Source organism: Pseudopipra pipra, chromosome 13, assembly GCF_036250125.1.
Source record: "Pseudopipra pipra isolate bDixPip1 chromosome 13, bDixPip1.hap1, whole genome shotgun sequence".
NCBI classification, from domain to species: Eukaryota; Metazoa; Chordata; class Aves; order Passeriformes; family Pipridae; genus Pseudopipra; species Pseudopipra pipra.
Window position 1 is genome coordinate 19,717,195 of NC_087561.1, and position 14,475 is coordinate 19,731,669.

Here is a 14,475-nt window from a genome sequence, read left to right on the forward strand (position 1 = left end):
GCCTCCTGTAGAAAGCAGCCTTCTGTAGAAAGCAGCCTTCTGTAGAAAGCAGCCTTCTGTAGAAAGCAGCCTTCTGTAGAAAGCAGCCTCCTGTAGAAAGCAGCCTGCTGTACAAACCCTGGTTTTTCCTCCTTTGGAACTAGTAATACGCAAATTCAATTTTTGCCCAAATGCACACGGCTCCCACTTACAGCAGGGTATCAGCCAGAACACTGTGCCATTTGAATTACCAACTAACTGTGCTGTGCTGTAGATCCTGCTGTTGCTCTCCAGGACGTGCTGGAGGCTGAGGTGGCAGGTGGCCAGGGTGTGGTACTCGACGCCGCGGGCGCGGTGCAGCTCCAGGGGGACGCTGCTGTGCTGGATGTAGTGGCAGAAGGTGTCGTCAGCCTGCACCAGGTACTGGGAGGTGAAGTCATAGCACGGGGCACCCCCATGGACTACTGGGCTTATCTGAAGTTCAAAGTCATAGAAGGCATAAGTACAGAAGGTTGCAGGTTCCTGGTCACCGAGAGCGTGCATGGCTTCAGGAGAGAAGGTCACTTTGCTGATATGAATTTCAAGAAGGTTCTCTCCTTTCTCTAAATGAATAGTTTCAACAAATCCATCCATGGGATCACCTGGTGATATTTCTGGTCTGGACTTAGGTGATTTTGCATCATAGACGATATCTCTTAGTTGGGCTGCAACAGATAAAACAGAGCTATAATATGACTGTCTTTTTTAAAAATCAAATATAATTAATGACTGAGTAAAAAGGATAAAAGCCTAACTCAGTTCTATGAACAATGTTACTTTCTTAAAGGCACTACCAAAAAGAAGAAATCACACTTTAAATCATACATCTAATGCTCACTGAGAACACTGACAACAATCAAGAGTATTTCTCAGTGGCCCTGCTTCAGTACACATAAAAATAGACACAGGCCCCTAACAGTTATTATCAGGTTATAAAGGAGTTAAAAAGCAAGAATTCAGAAGTTTGATGCACTGTTCAAAATAAGTATCACTGTGCAAATGTACCAGAGATTTAAGATGCATGTTTTTGTAGGGAAAGAAGCCATACATCTGACTTTTAACATGTGTTAAATCTTGAGTGGGTAGAACTCTCAGCCAAACCCTTCCCATGTTGCCCAGCTTGGCTAACAAAGGCCAGAGAGGGCTCTGAGCAGCCTGGGCCAGTGGCAGGTGTTCAAGATCAGTGCCAAACCAAGCTGTTCTAAGATTCTGTGACTCTGTGAAATCAAAATAGGTGCTTACAGCCCCAGGACATAAACCATGATGTGGGGGATGCAACTTGGAAGACAAAACATGAGAATTGTTACAACATCAGGGTTTGTAAGATTTTCTATTTCAGGCTTCTTATGCACCTTTTACACAGTGAAGTCATTAAAAAACTATTTGAAATTCATCCTGTTGAAATAATATGTCAGTATATTATAACATGACTTCAGGGTTTTTAGCAACAGGAAGGGATTCTGTAATGACAGGACTGCAAAACAAAAGGCTGACCATAAACATATGATTTACTTAAAAAAATAAAGTTTGGTAATTTTATTCTTATTCAGCAATAGCTGCAGCATAATCTGCTTTGTTGGATTTTGTTTGATTAGTAACTGTCATTGAAGTCAATAAAATAGTACACAGATAATTTTCCATGAAAGAACTAACCTTTCTACCAGTTTTAGGAATGGAAAAGTGTTTCAAGTGAAGAACAGATTTACAACAGTGATTTACAAGAGATAAAATATTAAAAAAAAAATGAGAGAAGAATCATATAATGTGCTGGGTTGGAAAGGACTCCTCAGGATCCCTGAGTCCAATAAAGGTACCTTCTAGTTTTCTGATCCGTGCAGCTCTGATATCAAGAAGGTGGGCATCCTGCTCCAGTTTGAACTCGTACTCTTTCTGTATCCTTTCCATCTTTTTAGTCATTGTTTCTACTTCAGTCTGAAAAAAAATTCATGTAAAAATGACTTTTGAGGCTTGTCTGCACTGATATTGCAAATGCTTCTGGCAACAAATTAAAACAGAGTTAGATTTGAGGTAAAAACATTTACAGCACCCAAAAATGCAGCAGTTTTTATACATCAATGCAGCAATCAGTTCTAATTTCAGCAAAATCTAACCCCATTATTCAGAAAAACAGAGTAGCTGTTCTTTCAGGACAATGTTCCTAACAGTTTCTTTAATAAGTCTGTTATTTTAAACTTAAAGTAATCGAATGAGAAGTCAAATATGATCTGCAATAATCCACCAGAAGAGAGTGAAAGCAGGAAGGGAAGCTTATCAGATAAGCACAGTTACTGTCTTACCTGTGAGGAGCTGATAAGAGCTCAGAGATAATGCCAAGAAAGCACAGCTTGAGGGCTCTGAGCAGGATGAGTTAAAAGACTACAATTATATTCATTTGGACCTCAGGTTTTTTTTTAAACAATACTTTCAACACCACCAAATGTTATGTTCAGTTCCCCATGCACAGGCTGGCTTTGTTGCTTGCTGAATTTGCAAGTCTTAATTATTGCAGGTGTCAAAGCCACAGATGTTAAAACCCCATTATCAGGTTATTTTCCACTGTAAGCAGAGTTTAGTACCTGGTAATCTTTGCTAATTTTGTGCTGCATAATTAACATATTCCTTGTCTTTTCAAGTTCTTGCACTGTTTCTGCATGTGTTAACTGCAGCTCCCTTATGGAGTGTTCTGAATCTTTGTGGATCTCATCTCCTGGTTTGTCCAAAAACAGAGGGTCCCCATTCTTCTGCTGCTTTCGATCCTGGAGCAAGGTAAAAGAAATTACCAGAACAAACTTGTGCAAAAGGTTTGGACCTATTTGGGCCTGACTAAATGCAACACTGGGATATACTTGTGGTAAACCAAGAAGACAGTCAGCAGAACTTTATAAATTTTGAGCACACAAAAATAGGAAGGAGGTAGACTAGAAAGTGTGGGGGTTGTATTAAGCAATGTAATCTTTTGATTACCAGGCACCAATTAAAGCACAGCAGCTATTCAGAAGCAATCACTCCTGTCTATCCAATGGAAATACAAACTTGTTCATATATTTGCCTTTTCTATAATTAATAATCCTGCTTCAGTGAATGTATAAGTCTGAATTATTATTCTGAAGTCTACGTTACTTCTGTTATTAATGCTGGGGTTTTAATTTTCATTGAGGGGATTTCGGTGGGTTTTTTTCTTTCTTTTTTTTCATTATCCTTATATAATTATCATTTGCATTTCTGTTGCAGAAAAAGATTATATTTACAGTAAACACTTCCTCAAGAAAATAAAATGTAAGTCACTCAGTGGAAACTTGCTGCAAATTTTCTGAGTATTTTTGGTTTTCTGTTTCAATAAACAGAGAGAAGTTGCTGAGCATTGCTGTGTCACACATTAGAACTTCCCTGCTTATGGTCTGCTCGCAGAAATTACACAATTAGTGAACAAAATTGCTTTCAACAAACATTATAGGAAGAACAAAATGTCCTGACAAGTCATTTAACTGAGAAAAACGGTTGTGAATCTGATTTAAAATAATAGAATTAATGCAAAATATATAGACTGCTAGATGGTTTGCACTGGAAGGGATCCTACAGATCATCTAGTTCCTCATAGGCTCATGCTTTGTAAATTACCTTTATAAGCAAGAGAGCTTCATTGAGTTCTGCCACATCAACATCACCTTCCTGAAACTTAAGGGAAAGGTGGCATCAGATGGGAATCAAAGAAATACATTCAGGTAACAAGAGACATTCTCACTAGACATGCCACTTTGCTTGACAGCATGAATAACCAAACACTTCTATTTCTGCATTCTTTTATCTTCAGGAAGTATTCATGCTATGCATAGAGGGGTTTTTTTGTCTCATATTCTAAACAGAAATAGAGTTCACCTTGGTCAAAAACTTTACTTGATTTTTCAGATCATCTAGTTGTTGCTTTTGTTCCAGGTAGCATAACTGCAGGTCCTTGTTGTCTTGCATCAGCTTTTCCTTTTGGTCTTAATATGGAAGAAGAAAATATTAGGCTTAATTCAACATAGTTAAAAAAATTAAACTGGCTTGGAGGGTTTGGTGGGAACACTAAATTGGGGAATAGCATTCCTAAAACACCACACTTTGGTATGAACAATCACACAGACAGGAACAGAAAGCTATTCCTCCTTGATACATCTCATACATGGAAGGATTAAAAAAAGGGAACCTACAGTGTCAAAAATCTACCCTTTTTCTATTTCTAAATTGAGAGGTAATGCCTGACTAAGTACAGCTTTCTGTTTTGGGGGAGGAAGGGAAGAGGGGAACAGAGAGGATCTAAAATTCTTTGTCAATCTGAATGAATTTGAATTCATCTGGAAACAGGAGGCTGAGGAGGTCTCAAGGGTCTTGAAATGTTTCAAAAATTGACATCAGGTTTGTTTGAATTTTCCAGTGTTTCTATATTGACATCTTTACTAAAAATGAAACACCTGTAATGCCATTGCTCTTACAGTCAGTAGCCTGACACGTGTGAGGATTCTTCACAAGAGTCACTCTGAATTCAGACACACAGTCACATAGTAAGGTTTTAATTCTGTACAGTTATTGAGGAAAATGCAATGCATTTGTGCAGTTGAGAAGAAAGTGTAATTAGAAACACTAAGGGCTAAACCAAACAAGAGAACAGTTAAAATAAGCCTTGTGAATGGCCACAGAAGATACAATTGAGGCTTCCAGATCCTCCCAGATACCAAACCTGAAAGATCTGTATCTGTTTGGAGATCTCCCACAGAGAGAAATGGCCCCTTATGTTGATAATGTTTCTTTCCCCTGTAATATGAACTGAGATCTGAACTGGCACTTTTTCCAAGGATGAGACAAGATATCCCTCCTCAAGCAATTCTGTCTCACCATGGATTTTCTGCTAACAGCAACAAGCTCAGTCCACTCTTCTTCTAACATGAACTTCAGTTTTTGTACACATTTGTAATATTCATTCACACTTGCTGCTCAAAACACTAACTTCAACATTGTGAACAGCCTGTTGAGAATCTGGAGAGGCACCTTTTAAAAATACACATTTGAAGAATCAACTCTAAACTAAATATTTTCAATTCCTGCCTGTGGTCTTCTTTTGTAAACCTTATATTGCTACAGCATATCACAGTGTTGAGATAAAAAAAAGAAAAGATCACAAGGTCTTACAAATATTCACCAGAACTTGTCCTACAGCATGGGAAAAAACACATATGAAATAATCTGTTCAGTAGATTATAAGAAAACTGTGTTATTGTAAATGTACAAAGCTGTAAATAAAAATTAGTATATACTGAAAATATTAAAAAATTCTGAATTAATAAAATTAAAAGACAATTAAACATCACCAGGGGCCAATAACTTTGTACAGTAAACAGAAGAGTGGCTTATAATTTGAGAGAGACTGTCAGATAAGCCTCTTTTCTGTAAGAAATACTGAATAAAGAGTAATTATTAACCAAACAAATGAAGAATGAATACAGCTGAAATTATATGAGCCTCATTCAGCACATAGTATGTATTGGGTCAATTTTTGTATTTAATAAATAGTCATAACATACTCATATGGAGCAAATGTACACTTAAAAGGCAGCTTTGAAAACACCACCAGCAGAAACCACACTTTTCTGGGCAGAATACCTCAACTGCAGTCTCATGGCTTGAGAAAATAATGTATTTTTCAGAAACATACCTCTTTCTACTTGAATCTTGTCAAGGATTTCATTTTTGTCTGCTAAATCAGACTTGATAGCTGTCTCTAGTTTGGCAATCTGCAGTTTCAGCTGCTGCTCCTTGGATTTCCACTGCTGGTCGTAGGGCAGGCTGAAGACACTGAGAAACACATGGCACAGGAACCAACATTGACATGGGAGTGTGTGAAAAGGCAGCTCATGTCATGTGAAGGAAAAGCAATATTGTAGGTGACTGTGTTATAACAGAAGCATATTTAAAGTCATCTGGTTAAACATCTTCTTAAGTTCTCTCACCATGATTTATGGAGAACAAAAAGACTGGAAGTTGATTTGTTAGTAAGAGTCACTTTTCTCCATAATGATAGAGGAGAAACAAAATGATCATCAGAAATATTTATAACATGATCAAACTTTGGAGAAATCCACAATTAACTTAAGTGAGAGACAACTCATCAACTGCCTCTATAAAAAACCTAAATATTGTGATTATACAACTGTTATAAGGAAAAAAATGTTTTATTTGTACTCAGTTTTTTACTGCCTTAACTTTTAATGTCATCACAGACAGTACAAGAGGTGGAACAAATATTGTAAGAATACTATAAACAAGATTTGATATCACTCACATTGTGTTCAGTCACTGATATTTTTTGGACAGACATCACACTGACAAGCCAAACACTTTTAAAGGAGAAATAATTTTACCTGCTTCCTGAGGCAATTCTTAGCTCTAGGACATGTGTCTTTTTTTCTAAACCTCTTTAAGTGTAAAAAAAACATCACATAGTTTTACAATAAAGGTTTATTTGAAGGTCATTTTAATATGCTTGTGGCAATGGACTAGAATGACTTTTCTTTATCAATAGCAGTGAAACAGTAGCTATTACCAAAACAAACTAACCACCTCTCAAAAATAAACATTGGAGAAGCTCTCAAATATCAGACTTTCTGTAAGTTCACTGAGAAGTGCTGGAAGAACATACAAAAAGTTCAAACACCCCTTTGTTAAAAAAAAAAAAACCAAACCAAAATTAAAAAGGAACAATCCCAAAAGCCAAACCAACCCTAATGGAATATATGTCTACCTAGATGTATTCTTCCAATAATAACTCTAAAGAAAATTATTAGAAATAATAAAGAACTTCTTGTGTTTATGTTCAAAACAAAGGGAGTCTCACTTATTTTTAATGACATTTTTTCAAAGCAGTAACCTACTACTTGGAGAGCATTGGGGAAAGTTGCTCCGTTTCAACAGCAGAGATGAAACACAGCCAGAGCCCCACAGGAGGGTCCAAACACACCTCCTGAGATGAGAAACTGGAGCATGAACACATTGTGATACATAAATACTTGTGATTCGTGAAACAAATGGGTGATTACATCCAAATAAAACAAACGGGCTGTAAAACTTAATTACACCCCCCTAAAGAAATAAAACACACCCTTACAAGGTCAAGAGGCCTAAAACCTCCTTCCTAAGAATAAAATATAGTAGAACTTTAAATGTTTAGATGCCTGTTTGTCCAGGAATGCAGGAATTATGACTGGTTGTAGAGAGAACCCTTTAGCTTTAGCTGGAAGAAAACCCATCTATTAAATACTGAGCAAAAAGCTGTCGAATGTCTATGTCTGTGATATAATCAATGTGCATGAAGTAGCTGAGATAAATACTAACTGTAGCCTGTGGTAGGGGTGCAGATTTGGGAAGCTGGTCCCATCTCTGTCACCCAGCTGGCTGCTGGCTTTTACCAGATAATAAACTCTTATTCAAAACTCACAGAACCTCGAGCCTTTGTTTATCACAGGATTTCCACGTGTGCACACTCAACATGCACATACACATTCCAGCACAGTGGATGAGGACCTATTCAACAGGACAGCAATCTAGTTTGTTATCTACAAAAACCATAACTTACCTATTATGCAGCTTATCATAGTTTTCCTTCAAGAGCTCATTCTCTTTTTCTAGATAATTTATTCTTTCCTGTAACTGTTATGAAGAAGGATCATTTCAGCACAAAAGGGAATTACAGTGAAGTGTGAAGACAAATAGTTAATACTTTGTATGCATTGTCAGGCTGTTATTTGTTCTTTTTCCACAGAATCAGAATCACAGAATATTCTGAGCTGGAAGGGCCCCACAAGGAGCACCAAGTCCAACCCTCAGCACTCTGTTCTAACCAGTGGAGCCAACCTCAGGGGCCACATCAGTCTCTCAGAAGCTTCAAAGTAACACCACATGGATTTAAATTTGGCCTAAACAGTCTTTTCCTGTTGTTTCTGTGAAGCTGAGACTGTTGCAGTGGAACAGTATCTAATCACATTCTCTCTTATGTAAAATAACATAAAAATCTATAGCCTTACTTTTTTAAATTGCCATTTTAGTGACTATTAGTATTAGCTACTGTATAACTTCTGTATAATTAATATTTTTTACTGCCATTATAGAAACAACACATCCTTGCTTTCAAAATACTCACTAAAGCAGGAGATGATTTTAAAGCTCTGAGACACCTTAACCAGGGAAGACACCTACATGCATTACAACAGTTTAAAGGTTTGGAGGAAATATCTGTAAGATAATCTTGGTGAACTTGGTTCATGTAAAATACATTTAAAATATGTGAAATTGAATTTAAGTTGCTACAAAACGTAAGAAAGACCAAGTAAGCTTGTAGACTCTTACTCTTCATATATTGAAGAGAATGAGGAATAAACCACCTGAGTTTTAGCCCTAAATCTGGATGCCTGTTAGTGATGACACTGCTTTCTGAGAGCCTCTAGACAAAGTAATAGAAGTGACTGATTTGAACTGCTAAATCAGATGTAATGCCACATTTAATTACTACTGTAATTAAATCAGGTCGAAAGAATACTAATAAAGTAGCAATACATTTTCAAGAAATCAAGTATGATTTTTTTTCAGTTAACAACACACTTGTTCAGTATCAGAATTGACACAAAATCCTATGGTTTAACCTCAAATACTGTGCAGACACTGGTGCAGTGATTATGTGGCACAGGGATCAGGTGTTGGTCACAATTCCATAAAATGCAAGCAGCAGCCACTGTTTTTTCTTTTTAATGGGATAAAAGTATACATATAATGAGGTCAATCTTCTAAATGTGCTTGAATGGCCTATTCACATTTCTGAAATTAAAAAGTATCCCCTCATTAACTTTTCCCTTATCTATATGTACTACCTAAAGCAGATTCCAGATCTCTTGAACACAACCTCACCTCTTCTGTCCTCCTGTTTGAAATAGTTACTGACTGCAATTCTTTCTGAAGATGGAAGCACTTTAACCTTTCCTCTTTAAGTTGTGCATTCAGTTCATCACCTTTGGCTAATAAAGCATCATGGTTGGTCCTCAAATTCTTTAGGTTCTATGAGAAGGAAGGAATATACAGGATAAAAATAAATAAAGGACTTTTAATTTCCTTTACATTTTCATTTACTTCAATGGATTATAGTAAGGCACACTTAACCAATTTTAATGCTGATAGAGCCTCTATTTGCAGAATATTAGTTAATATTATACTGCCTACATTCCACAACCCTTTAATAAATCCTCATTCATTAAAAATTTCAATGTAAATCACATTAAAATTATGATTTGAGACAAAACAGTCCAAAGGCTCACCTCCTGAGTAATAAAATGATTGAGAACTTATGCCAAATATATATGTGAGTACAGATTAATGAGTGTAGACAGAAAGAAGTTAACTTCATTTTTTCCATATATATTCCTACAAAGTAGTTAAATGGAGAAGCTGAGTATGAATTATTTATGTTCATATGCAGCCTGAATAGACTGGAAAAGAAAAAGAAAACCATGAAAAAGCAATCGCTAACTTCATCTTCAGCCTTTTATATCTCATTTCTCAGTAAGAAAAATGTCATAGAGAATAAATAATATTAGCAGTCAATCTTATTTCAGAGAGTTAAGGAAGTCTATTACTCATAAATTTTTAAGTCTTTCTTCAGGGCTCCTCTTGCTCTGTGAACTGTATTTAAATAACTTCAAAAATGACACCCTAAAAATCATGGGTTTACATTCTTCTCATATCTCTCCATATTTCTTCCTTTCTCTCTTAAAGATAATGTTTGCCAAGGAAGATGGGAACGTTCCTGGAACAGAAAGAAGATCCCTCCCTCCAAATTATTATAAACTTGAAATTGAGAGGCACTCAGGCAATACAGGATTTTCCACTTTAAAATAATTTCCACAAACATATGAATGGAAGCTAAACCCTAATGTGAGAACAAAAGAGCCAAACCTCCCCAACTTTACCCAAGATTGATAAAGTGAGAGGGGTCTGGTACCTCTTTTTGTAAATTGGTACATTTAAGTCAAAGCTCTCTCTTTAAATGCTCAGGAATCTCTAATGGCAACCCAGGTCACTCTTCAGAATCTGCTTGGGATGACTCTGCAGATAAAATCACTAAGACCCTTCTGAAAAAGAGAAATGAAGACTAAAAATCTCTCCTTCATTTGCTTGAGTGCAATGTAATGGGTGGTTCACTTTCATGTACTCGGTATTGTCAAGAACTCTGTAGAATCTGTTTTTCCACTTAGCATGTTAATGTGACAAGAGTATAGGAATGTTACTGATCAAACTGCATTTACCTCCTGAAGCTGGAGGAATTTTCCTTCCAGAGCTGAAAGAGCATTGCTTTTCTCAGCCAGCTGTTTACGGACCTTGATCATTTCCACGTTGTCCTGAATGTTCAGCCTTCCAAATTAAAAAGAAATGCATCATGAGAACACACATGGAAGAGGATTTCCTGTGTAATACCCCAATTAATTTCTCCTTCTATAAACCATACCACAGAATTTAGGGAGATAAACATTCCACTGCATGATGACACAGCAACTTCAATCAATACATCTTTGCTTATTGTATAGAACTGTACACGACAGGAAGAGAAAACAATCCTACACCTAAAGAGATTATTTGTTTTCCATTCCCTTCTTTCCCACCATCCAAAGTATTTGGTGCCAGTAGAAGACCATTTTGTGTTCACAGTTTCCACCTGTCAAACACTGTTAAGAAAATAAGCCTTAGCAATTTATACTGGAACACCTTAAGGCTGGTACTCAAACAACCTCTAGGTGTGTCTTAACTACATGAAAATCACTTAATATCTTACAATTCTAAGATTAATTTGAGAATGTACTGTTTAACAGAAAGGATGTTTAAAATAATTCCAAGTTTTAAAAAATATTTAAGTGTTTTTCCTTACTTCAAAACAGTGCAACTAAACCCTGTTCTTTTCACGAGGATGGGAAGAGAAAATAATTGTTTTCATTACTTTCATTTTTTCAGAAAGTTAAAAAAAATGTATTAAATATAAGCAGTGTAATTTTTCACTTTAGCCAGCACACAGCAAAGGTGTTTTTTTTCCCACAGACTGCTATTGTTAGAACAGCTTCAGAAAAATCACTGAAACTTTGAAGTTTTGCTAAACCAACCCTCAGATGCTTCAATGAACAAACCCTGGGGGAGAGAAGTATTGCTGAAAATTGGACAGAAAGAATGCACAACTTATAGCCCTCTAAGGACATGCTGAGGAAACCAGAAGAAAAAGAAGAAACTAACAAAGACAGTACCTGGAAAAAGGATAATAAAAAGGATGACAATGTGGACTAATGAGCATGAGAAGTGAGAAACCAGTAACCATTAGAAGGTATAACACTAATTAGCCAAGAGAATAATATCATCTAGAACCAATGAATGTTAATTTCTTTGTTTGCTAAAAATGTATAAATACTGAAGAAGTTTTGAATGTGTGTGTGCATCTAGTTGGAGCCCCCCCTGCCCTCAGCACTGGGAATAAAGCAATGCCACTTTCTCATACTAAAAAACAGTGCTGGAGAGTTCAATGTATCCTGATGCTTTCAGCGACAGCAGGGCCAATATTTTACTACTATTTGTAGATTCCAAATTCTTAATGAGTATTAGTGAACATTAAATTGCCCATATGAGCTTATACCTAAAATTTTACAAGAATTAATAGTGAAGGATTAAAATTTTATGACTTGAACTTCGACTGAATCTGTATCAGCTGGAAATGAATTCTCCAACATGGTAATTATGAACTTGTTTATTTATGAAAAACACATTATAACCTCTTACTGTCACTATCTCCTTGCTCAGAAGTACCCATGGCTATTTGGCAACTTAGTTTCACTAAAGGGAAAAAAATGGATAAAGCCCCTATTCCTTTACAGTAATTTAGTAATTTAGCAGTCATTTCCACAGCTATGTGTAAAGATTATGACATAGCTCTTCTAATGCTTCCACCATGGAACTCCCCAGTTTTCCCAGTACCTCTGGCTTGCTGTGCCTTGCTCCTTCAGCCTCAGGAGAGAGTCTTCAATCTCCTTTTCTTTCCTCCTCAGCTGACTCACGAGGATCTCTCTGGCATGTTCTAGTTCCTCAATGTGTTTCCTCTGGGAGTCAATCACAGTCTCCCTGCAAGGTCAAACATCTTACATTCCAAAAGCAGGGAAGTATTTAAGAAAAGGAAAAACTTTAAATGAATACTCAACAGAGTTAAAACTTTTAAGTGTTCAGCAAAATTTGTATTTCTTAATCACAGGCATCACAACAGAGGCTTGAGAGTTTAAATTACTATGAAAACACAACACAAACTCTCAAAATAAATGTTTATGTGGACTGAACAATGCTTAGCAGAACCTGGCTGAAAACACTGTCCATGGTGTCTTCTACTCTATATTAGAATTCTCCTCCCTCTAATCTATCAGTACCAAGTGTTTTCTGAAAAGCAACCACCAGGACTAGCTATCAAAAGATTACCAGATCTTCCATGGATGGAGCAGTTAAAGTAATTTTTAAGCTTTTATTCTGAGATAGGTAAATTTACACCAAAAAAAAACAACCAAAAGATGTGCCTTAAACAGTGGGATTTATGCAGTAAATGCAATTTAAAAAATAATTGATGAAAACATTTCTGTGCAATGATTTCCTGTGATCCCAGTAAATCTTCGTGTTTACACAACTCCGAGCACAAAATATATGACTGCACATTAATTCATATATTTCTATACTTAGCTTGCCCATTTATTGAAAATATAGCATTTACAGATGAGGTCTTAAATCCAATTTAGCTAAATCATTATGAAAATAAAGAAACATGCTAAAATAGCTTTTGGAAAATCAGATTTCAAAACCTATACTTTAGAGAAGAAAAATGTTCTAATCAGACCCCAGTATCTTTAAATTAGATGTTAACTACCTTTTCTCCAGCCTATATAACACCTATCTGCTCATGTAAACTCTGTATAGGGATGTTATAAGGGTTTATTTTCAGTTAAAAGGTGCAGTTGGATTACAAACCAATCCTCCATGTTCCTTATCAGAAAACATTTCTGCATTGTTATTGTTATCAGATCCAACCACTTCAGTTTATTTTCTGAAGTGAAAACTTCTGAAAAGATGTATTTTTTTTCCTCTTCAAGAAAACCATAAGTTTTAAGAATAACAGTGGCAAAAAAGAAATAATATGAAAATCATACAAATTTCTTATTTCAGCCCTTGAATCCTCAAGCAGACTCTGTCCATATTTTGGGAGCACAAGGTCAGATGATCTCACTTCTAAATTCTGAAGTCTCATTCCTGAAAACAAAGAAAAGATACATTTTTGTCATGTTGCATGAAAAAGCATTTAACAAACCAGCAACCTCTATACAGTGCAAACACTTGCAACTTCTATTGTAGATGCCATAAAAAGTATTTTTACATCAAACTCACATGGAAAGAAACGGAGTATCTACAACAGAGCTGCTGTAAAATCTGAACTATGGGTGATAGAGCATGGTGTTAAGTGCTAAAAACATGTCCTGAGAGGTCTTTTTAGAAGATTTTACTTTCAAAGTCAGAAAGCAGAGATGGTGTCTTCTCAGAAGAACAATATCAATATTATTAAACAGGAACATGGAATTGTGATTGGTTTTTGGCAGCATTTTCTTTGCAAAATCACAAGAGTCATTCACCCAGACAGGCAACTAAAGGGTCATTTTTAGTAGCAGTGCAAATAATTTTCTTGTGTTGTTTAGAAGAATCCTAAGCCCCTAGTGAAGAAGAAAAGTCAGAAACTAACTAAGGAAGAATTGCAAAAGCAATGGTTCCTCCAAATTTTTCTACTTCTCTTTTTCCAACAAGAAGAAATAAAGTTTTGAGGTGGGACCAAAGTATGCACTACATTTCAAACACAGCATTAAGGCCATCCCTCAGTCCCCAAAATGGACTCATTTAGATTGAAGGTACAATGAGACCATCAGTTCCCCAAACACCTGAAAAAAATTACCTACTCTGCATTTGTGTTAACTTGATCTAATTGGAATTTTGGTCTCTAAGTATTATTTTTAAGGTACTGGTAGTTGTGATATACATATATATGTGCCTGTATATATGCCTAGACTACATATATTTTTATTTACTTTTGTTCAAATCAAGGTATTTCTTGCACTCAATAAAGAAAGCATTATTTTTAAGGTACTGGTAATTGTGATATACATATATATGTGCCTGTATATATGCCTAGACTATATATGTTTTTATTTACTTTTGTTCAAATCAGGGTATTTCTTGCACTCAATAAAGAAAGTAATGAGAAACCAGAGAGTATCCACTGAAAATCCATACCTGACTAGGACTTTTGGATGAGCTTTCCATGGTATTTTTAAATCAGCCAAACACAAAGCAGACACAGCAAGACATATTTATTTCTTTTCCCTG

General features: G+C 36.0%; 1 protein-coding gene across 3 annotated transcripts in view; it reads right to left on the reverse strand.

The window, feature by feature from the left end:
* The window catches only part of RPGRIP1L (RPGRIP1 like), a 41,441-nt gene that overhangs the window by 19,795 nt on the left and 7,171 nt on the right, over positions 1-14,475 (reverse strand). For 2 of the 3 annotated variants that reach the window (XM_064670255.1, XM_064670258.1), the window contains exons 4-14: positions 13,254-13,353; positions 12,046-12,189; positions 10,341-10,446; positions 8,950-9,096; positions 7,625-7,698; positions 5,708-5,847; positions 3,895-4,001; positions 3,637-3,693; positions 2,595-2,774; positions 1,833-1,950; positions 231-683 (exon numbers count right to left, since the gene is read on the reverse strand). In XM_064670255.1, the coding sequence (XP_064526325.1) occupies positions 231-683; positions 1,833-1,950; positions 2,595-2,774; positions 3,637-3,693; positions 3,895-4,001; positions 5,708-5,847; positions 7,625-7,698; positions 8,950-9,096; positions 10,341-10,446; positions 12,046-12,189; positions 13,254-13,353 (1,626 nt within the window). The remainder of the gene's footprint in view (positions 1-230; positions 684-1,832; positions 1,951-2,594; positions 2,775-3,636; positions 3,694-3,894; positions 4,002-5,707; positions 5,848-7,624; positions 7,699-8,949; positions 9,097-10,340; positions 10,447-12,045; positions 12,190-13,253; positions 13,354-14,475) is intronic. The other variant, XM_064670256.1, reaches the window with a different exon arrangement.